General features: G+C 40.7%; 1 protein-coding gene across 9 annotated transcripts in view; it reads left to right on the forward strand.

Moving 5' to 3' along the window:
• The window catches only part of PDZD2 (PDZ domain containing 2), a 478,150-nt gene extending 469,830 nt beyond the window's left edge, over positions 1–8,320 (forward strand). For all 9 annotated transcript variants that reach the window (XM_015139787.3, XM_078004636.1, XM_078004638.1 and 6 more), the window contains one exon: positions 5,515–8,320. In XM_015139787.3, the coding sequence (XP_014995273.3) occupies positions 5,515–5,681 (167 nt within the window). In that variant the 3' untranslated portion in view covers positions 5,682–8,320. The remainder of the gene's footprint in view (positions 1–5,514) is intronic.
• The last annotated feature ends 901 nt before the right edge of the window (positions 8,321–9,221 follow it).

Here is a 9,221-nt window from a genome sequence, read left to right on the forward strand (position 1 = left end):
CTTGCAGAAATCATGACTAAGAATTTTCCAGAAGTGAAAAAATGACAGGACTATGCAGACTGAAAAACTCATCAAGGGCAAAACAGTCTGAATGTATTTAAAAAAAAAAACAAAAAAACAAAAACAAAAACCTTGTTAGCCAGGCAGAGTGGTGCACACCTGTGATCCCAGCTACTTGGGAGGCTGAGAAAGAAGGCTCGCTTGAGCCCTTGACTTGGAGGCTGCAGTGAACAGGATTGCACCATTGCATTCCAGCCTGGGTGACAGAGTAGGACCCTGTCTCCAAAAAAAAATAAAATTGAAACCTTGATATAATAAAGTTTCAGAATATAAAGAAGAAAATCTAAAAAGCCAAGAGAAAATTCTAGTTTGCTCTCTGTGTACAACAATCAGAATGGCATGGCCGCATGAATGCCTGGAGCCAGCAACACCTTCAGAGGACTGAGGGAAAATGTCCATCACCTGAAAACAGCACCCAGCTAACCTGTCATTCAATAGGGTAGCTAAAGTGGAAGTATTCTAAGACACTCCTGAGGGGAGCAGGAGTGGCCGCCTCCATGCTTGGTCACAGGACACATCACCTCTGTAATCCAAGGGGACACAACCCAAAAAAGCATGTGAGCCTGTGAACCAAAGGACCAGGGCAGACACCAACTAAAGCAGCACATCAGCTGGAGAGGCCAGGCTTGGGGACCCCACACTAGAAGCCGCCACAGGAGAGATGACATCCTGTCATCTGTCTCCATCTCTTATCTCTAGCTTTGCTCTGTCTCCAGCAAAGCAAGAATATGACGTCCTGGACAACTCAGCCTTTGTCTCTAGCATCTGGCCCCAAATCCATGAAAACTGCTGTGGAAATGGATAGAGAAGAGAAGTGTCAGTCCCACAGACTAGCGCTTTAGATGCTCTCATGTGCAAGCCCGTGGTTTTGTTCTTGGGGAAAGCCATTCAAGTATTTCTGAATATTATATGGCAGATCCCACCTTTGGAAACTAGTGAGTCTAAAGATTTCATTATCTGGCCGGGCACGGTGGCTCATGCCTATAATCCCAGCACTTTGTGAGGCTATGGCAGGCGAATCACTTCAGGTCAGGATTCATCTTCTTACCTCGTATTTCATACTTACAGAGTAATTTCATGAGTACAGTTTTTCTGTTCATTTTGTTTTCCTGTGTCTTTTAGCTCAAGCATTAGAAAACAATATAGCAATACTGATTTCTTGAGTAAGGCTATTACAGAACGAGCATTTGAATGATTTCTTGAGTAAGACTATTACAGAACAAGCATTTGAATCATAAGGAAGTTTTTTTGTTTTTGTTTTTAACAGAGTCTCGCTCTGTCACCCAGGTTGGAGTGCAGTGCCACAATCTCTGCTCACTGCAATCTCTGCCTCCCAGGTTCAAGTGAGTCTCGTGCCTCAGCCTCCTAAGCAGCTGGGATTACAGGCATGCACCACCACACCCAGCTAACTTTTTGTATTTTTAGTAGAGACAGGTTTCACCATGTTGGTCAGGCTGGTCTCAAAGTCCTGGCCTCAAGTAATCCACCCGCCTCAGCCTCCCAAAGTGCTGTGATTTACAGGCATGAGCCACCGCAACCCCGCCTGAATAATAAAGGAACTAAATGTCAGTATCTCTAAAGCTTTCTTTAAGGTCAGGGAGTTTATGAAAAAAATTAGAAAGTAGTTATTTTTAAGCTCCTGTATGAAGCTGCAGTGTACACTGTCACTAGTACAATTTTAAGCCGCTCCCAAAATGTTCCTCTTTCATCATTTTACCAAATAACTCAGCAATAAATAAGCTAAGTACAAAAATTAGAAATATTATTTGCCCGTAATGACAAATTGTCTTCCTATATGTTCTTTCTGATTGAAAAAAATCTAAGAAAATGTCAAGCCAATATAAATAGTTTGCAAAGAACAATGAATTCACAATTAACATGCAGAAATCAATAGAATTTTCTATGTATCAGTAATAACCATTATTTTTAAATATCATAGAAGAATTTCTTAAACATAAGAGAAAAACACATTTTAAAAACATACAGGGCCGAGGACAGTGGCTCATGGATCATGGATTTCATGCCAGCACTCTGGGAGCCTGAGGTGGGTGGATCACCTGAAATCAGGAGTTAAGAGACCAGCCTGGCCAACATGGTGAAACCCCATCTCTACTAAAAACATAAAAGTTAGCTGGGTGTTGTGGCGCATGCCTTTAATCCCAGCTACTCAGGAGGCTGAGGCAGGGGAGTCACTTGAACCCAGGAGGCAGAGGTTGCAGTGAGCTAGGACCGCACCACTGCACTCCAGCCTGGGGTCAGAGAAGACTCCATCTAAAAAAAAAAAGAAACATATAAAATGTTTGTTATATGGCAAAATTTATAAGCATATTCAAAAATAAGTTATTATAAGATATTTGCAATATATTTAATAAACAAAGGGTTGATATCCAGAATGGGCAGGGTACCATGGCTCACACCTGTAATCCCAGCACTTTGGAGACCAAGGTGGGCGGATCACTTGACCCCAGGAGTTCAAGAGCAGTCTGGGCCACATGACGAGACTCCATCTCTACAGAAAATACAGAAATTACCCAGGTGTGGCAGCACGCACCTATAGTCCCAGCTACTCAGGAGGCTCAGGTGGGAGAATCATCTGAGCCCGGGAGGTCGAGGCTGTGGTGAGCCATGATTGTGCCACAGCACTCCAGCCTGGGGGACAGAGGAAGACCTTGTCTCCATAAAAAAAAGAAAATTCCAGAATATATGAAGAACTATATAATTCAGTAAGAAAAATACAAGAGAGAAAATTTGGGTAAAGAAAGCAATAGAAAATTGACAGAAGTTAAAACCTAGGTGGCCAAGAAACACAGGAAGATGCTCAAATGTATTGGATGAAAATTAGAAATATTATAAATCATTCTTTTAATCTATCAAGTTGGCCAAAAATAAAAAATCTCATACGATGATGTGTTGGCAAGGATGTGGAGAAAGGAAAACACTCATTTTTTTTCTCATGCAAGTATCTACTGGTTAATCTCTAAGGAAAATTTTAGCAGTGCTTAGGAAAATGGAAGCTATGAAATCATTTAAATTTCTATCTGTAGCAGAATGATAAAATATATTCATATAAAGGAAAGCTAAATAGCAGTTGAAAAAATAAATTACATCTCTATATATTAACTGGGACCAGCTCAAAAACAGTGTTGAATGAAAAAAAAACCAAATGCAGATTGCGCACTGTGTGACACCAATTCATCATAAGTGTAAGGAACCTAAGAATGTGTTAAAAGCCATGCAAGACCTTTTTGGGAAAAAAGACATTTTAAAAAAATTTATATGTAACTGGAGAGAGAGACATATCCTGCTCAAATCTGTTAAGATTCAGTTTGGCCTCATGTAATAGGAAATCCAAAATAGCAGTGTTTAGACGAGAGAATTTATTTATCTCTTGTGTAAAAAGTCCAAAAGCTGGCAAACCTCTTCTTTGTACAACACTGAAAGCTTCCTAAAGGAGCAGTCTCCAAGCTTTTTGGCACCAGGGACTGGTTTTGTGGAAGACAGTTTTTCCACGGTGAAGGTTTGGGTGGGGGATGGTTTCGGGATGATTCAGGTGCATTACATTTATTGTGTACTTTATTTCTATTATCACATTTTAATATATAATGAAATAATTATACAACTCACCATCATGTAGAATCTGTGGGAGCCCTGAGCTTGTTTTCTTGCAACTAGGCATCCCATCTGGGGGTGATGGGAGACACTGACAGATCATCAGGCATTAGATTATCATAAGAACACGCAACCTAGGAACATGCAACCTAGATCCCTCGCATACGCAGTTCACAATAGGGTTCACGCTCACGTGAGAGTCTAATGCTGCTGCTGATCTCAGGAGGCAGAGCTCAGGTGGTAATGTGAGTGGTGGTGAGAGGCTGTAAACACAGAGGAAGCTTCACTCACTCACCCACTGCTCACCTGCTGTGCAGCCCTCCTGCCACCACTCTGCAGCCCAAGGGTTGAGGACCCCTGTCCTAGAAGACTACTTCATCTCGTTCAGTCCTTCTAACAACCTAGTAAGATAACAAGACAGATATCATCACCATTTTGCAGATGAGAAAACTGAAGTTTAGAGAATTCTGTAACTTGGCTGAAGTCACAGATTTGAGACCAAACCCAGTGATTGCTCCTTCAGTGTGCGTCAGGCTGTTCTGGTTGCCTGGAACCTCCCATGTCCTGAGGCCCAAGTGAACACACAAAATTATTTTGTTTCACATAACCAGAGGGCCTTATTTAATATGCTAGAATAGGACATTGGCTACTATGCTAAGACAAACATAATTGGTTCTTTGGTCCTTCCAAAAGTGTATCTCAAGAAAAGCAAGGACTGGGGACCAAATCATTCTCCTGGGGCCCACTACAGGGCTGATACTGGTGAGGTCTCTCTTTTAATGTAACTGCCTCTATCATTAACCACAGAAAATGTTCTTGTCCTTGGGTGGATTTCTTCCAAGCTGTATTTTTATGACATAATATTTATTTCAATAACGACCTTCAGTAATTTAGGATGAAATCGATACATCTGCCCAGCCTTTTGAGGTCTAATCAAAATTTCTGAGAATATTTTTATTTTCACACTTGGGAATTTTTCTTTCAATGCCATTTTTTCCCATAAGATGCCTCCATAGCTGGTATACCTTTAGAAGTCTATGTGTGAGAATGTAAATGGAGGGTTTACACTTGCATTTTTTCCAGAGCTCATACAAAGCTAGACAAAGCTATAATGTGAACATGCTAAACTCTATAAGTAGTCCCCATGGTCACTAATGAGCACATAATCACTGATTCTCCGAACTTGCATGTATCAGCCAGTATCTGTTAACAATTAGAAGCTGACAGCCTGGGCAACATGGCAAGTCCCCATCTTTACCAAAAATATAAAAAAATAGCTGGGCATGGTGGTGTATGCCTGTGGTCACAGCTGCTCTGAAGGCTGAGGTGAGAGGATCGCTTGAGCCCAGTGAGGCAGAGGCTGCAGTGAGCCAAAACTGTACCACTGTACTCCAGCCTGGGTGACAGAGTAAGGTCCTGTCTCAAAGAAAAAAAAAAAAAAGTTGAGCCTGCTTTTCTGTGTTTGCTGGCTGTATGGATTTCAGCTGTTGATTTCCTTTGCCCAACTTTATTTTGTGTTGTTCTTGTTGACTTGTAGTTCTTTAGTCTGGATATTAACCATTTGTTGATTAAATACATAGAAAATATCTTCCCCCTGTCAGTTCGTTATTTTTATCTTGCTTATGTTTAGGGGGTGGCGGGGGGAAGGGCTAGAATTGAATTGTTTTATGTAGACCTGTTTATTTTTATGGATATATGTTTTTTGTGTTCTAAGAAATATTTCTCTATTCAAGAATATATTATTTAGATATTTTTATCATTTAAAAGTTTTTAGTTTACTTAGGATTTTTGAATACTGTGAAACTGCCAAGCTATTATTCTGTTATTCTGTGTTTATTCTCGCAGGTGGTGCAGCTGAACAAGCTGGAATCATAGAAGCTGGAGATGAAATTCTTGCTATTAATGGGAAACCTCTGGTTGGGCTCATGCACTTTGATGCCTGGAATATTATGAAGTCTGTCCCAGAAGGACCTGTGCAGTTATTAATTAGAAAGCATAGAAATTCTTCATGAATTTTAGGAAACCAGAGTGACTTCTTTAAACCACAGTCTTCAAGACTGTGGTTTAGACACGGACTATAAAAATCTCCAAGCTTGTGCTTACACATGAAGCCTGACTTAACTGTATGTGCAACAGCAATGAAATTAACTCAGAAGCCTTCTACCTGGATCACCCAGGCCGGGAGGGTTCCTTCGTTCCAGTGCCTGTCCCCTGCCTTTATGTTGACTGATGGGGATACAAGATGTGACACACCCTTCTTTATTTGAAACACTTAGCTAGACCTTTGCTTCCTTCTTGCCAGCTCTCCCAACATACCCAATCCTGGTGATTAGGGAACTAAAAGTCTGAGGGGGACACAAATGTCACACCTGAGAGGACTATCATTTTATATGATTTTGTAAGTAAATGACAGAATGCTTTTAGGTACATTCAGTGGAAGGAGGAGCTGTAGGTCTGTATATGTTACCCTGAAAAGAGAATGAGACTTTAAAAAATGAATTATGACCTGTTAGGCCGAGCTCAGGAATTGTCCAAAAATGAAAAAGCAAAATAGAGTATTTTTTAGTGAGTGTAATGTATAATGTACGTATGCAGAGTTGAACTCAATAGGTTGTTGATCACCATGAAGTATTGATCATTTTCTATCTCAAAAGTGTAAGCCATAAGGCTGTTTTACAGAATAGCACTTCTGATAAACTGTATTAAATAGCCATGAGCTTCACTGCTTAGAGGGAGCAGAAAGGTCAACATCTAAAAGCACCTTACAACTAGTTTTTGAACCTGTCTTGATAAGTGCTTGAATTCAACACTGGTCAGTACCAAGAGCAGGCAAAAATATCACAGTCACTGGGTTTCCATTTCTGTATTTTATGCACTCCAACCATGAATTTAAACTAATCTTTAGAAATCAAGTATCTTTCTAAGTGTCCTTGGATTTACAGACAATATATTTCCAATCCAAATAGAGAAGCTTAATGGAATCCTTTTAGGAGACTGGTTGGTTTTTTTCCTCTTTCCCAACATGTTTAAGAAATGTAACATTCTAAGTAAGTATTGGATCTCTTTTCCTGACCTAGTATGACAACTGCAGTGACTTAAGTTTTTGCTGTTTTCGTTTTCCTGCTTTGCAACTTCCTCCTTTTGCCAAAAATGTTTTCCTACAGAAGACTGTCGTGACTCACGCTGCTCGGGAAACTCACTCTGGCCACTCCTCTGGCGGCATGAGCTGCTTCCCAGTAGCTGTTCCCATTGGATATTCCGTTCGTCGTCACATAGTTGGCTGTTCTCTCCTCATACTGTACCTTATTTTCTTAGGTAAATTCCAAATCCTCATCGGGTCATAAAGAGGAGGAGAAACAGGGTGAGTCAAGGTAAAGGAGCAGAAATGTAGTTATAAGCCCGGTCTTCAGTGGCACAAACCAACCCGTTGAGTCCTGAGAATATGAGTGGAGAGTGCATTTGCCATACCTGTGTGCATGACACTAAAATTTTATGTTGGAGATACTTCTTTAAATAACCTACAGCTTGGGTCTATGGCTATGACCCCGAGATTCATGCAGGGGCTTTAGCCATCAGCTTTGTACATCATTTTTCTGAATGACCAATCCCACTTAAACATCTTCGAAGTCGGCCTAGAGAGGTCCTTCACGTGAGAGAGAAATAGCTGGCTTGAGTCCAGATTTCTCATCAACCGGCAATACAAAGGAAAATATAGTACAGGAGTTAGTTAGAAAGGTCTTATTGATTTTACTTCTACTTTTCACTACAGTTACAGGTAGGATACTGTAGGAAGTCAGTGCAAGGTGCATGCTTGATTGATTGTTTTTTCAGTCTCTGGGGTCAGTTTTGTGGTTTCTGCTTTCTTGCCTAAATGAAAGACTGTTTCAAGTCAACACTGAAAACTGCTTTTTGCCTCCACTGTTACAGCTGTGCCTAATAATAAGAAACGCACAGCCCTACGTGAACAGACAGGAATTTCTTGTGCAATGTGGAGCAAATGCAATGGTCTCCTTCCGCAAGTCCTTAAGCCTCATATCTGGCTTACCACATACACTATGCTAAAGTCATCAGCCACTGCTACTACATCTTGCCAGAAGGTTTCCCTCGCCGACAGTTGAAATTTAAGGGAAGAAGCAAAAGCTAAACTGTCTTTGACCCTAAGATAGAAAGCTGTTTATTTGTCTTCAGTGTTCAAGGCATGACTAGTATTTCTAATTAGCCTAATAAATTCCCACACTTCCTGAAGTGAACACTAATGGTATTGTCCTACTAAAACTGTCATTGTTTCTTTTTTTTCTTAACTGGTCAGTCATTCACAATAAGCTATGAGGGTAAATATGTGTTATAACAAGTAAATCGTAGTTGCAAGAATATACCATGAAGATTAAAGTAGGCTGGGTTCCACTTCCATCTTCCCACACACATCTCATTGAGTTTGATGGTTGACTTAATTGGCACCATAACTTTGTATGATATTATACATTATCCTTTATTTATGTAAAGTAAAATGCCTTATATATTAAAGAGTAAGTGCAATAATATGAAATAGCCTGTACATTTTAAAACTGTTGTCACCAAGTTATATAAATCCACATCTCTGTAAACAACCTTTTTTAAGTAATTTTAAAAAAAATAAACACTCTGCTTACTACTTGATTTTTTTTTTTCTATTTTGGCTGTTATAGAGTAATATTGAGATAAGAAATGTTTACTGTCACCTCAATGAGTCAGCGGTACAAAGGCAATAGAACTCAAATTAGCCACCCTTTTCCAGGCCACACTCACAATCCTGACACAATCCAAACCTTTTCCACCTCTAAATCTTAAATTGAACATCCTACTCTTTTACCACATGCTCCTGGCCTCCTGGTCACTTCCTCCCGCATCTTCACTGTCAAGGGCTTCACAAGCCCTTGACAGTTTTCTCGCTATCGGAACTCCACCCTTCCATTCCCTTCTCAGACTAGAACCCTAGCGTAGCACAGCAAACTGCCCAGCCCACAGGCTTAGATCCCTTGCCTCACTGTTCTATCTTACCAGGTGATCCTGGACCCTTCCAAATAGCCAGCATCTTGGTTCCTATAACCCTATTCCTAGAGAAAAATCCCACAGCTAGACAGAATGCTGCTGCTGTAAATTCATGGTTTCCAGCCTTAACTGGACCCTCGCTGCCACTCAGCACTTGTTTCCTTGTCAGTTGTTTCTCTCACTTTTCACAATAATGTTCTTTTTCTCAAAAACCCTACCCAATCCCCTTCTGCCTCCTACTTGGATGATCTGGGATCCTACCTCACAGGGCTAAATAAAAAGCATCTACTTTATTTAGGTGCCCTAGATGGAGATACCAACTTACAGTAGCCCAAGGAAAAAGGCAAGATGGTCTCTTGCAGAAATCTCAGAACAGGACCCAGCACGTGACCTGGCCTCAGACGGGAGGAACTCTGCTTCACCCAGCACCCTCCCCACTTCAGGTCTGTTTTTGCTGGTCACGGCATCCTAATCCCCAGTCCTTACCAGTTCTTTACCTAGACATCTATGGAAGCCATTTGCCA

The sequence above is a fragment of the Macaca mulatta genome, chromosome 6, assembly GCF_049350105.2.
Source record: "Macaca mulatta isolate MMU2019108-1 chromosome 6, T2T-MMU8v2.0, whole genome shotgun sequence".
Taxonomy (NCBI): Eukaryota; Metazoa; Chordata; class Mammalia; order Primates; family Cercopithecidae; genus Macaca; species Macaca mulatta.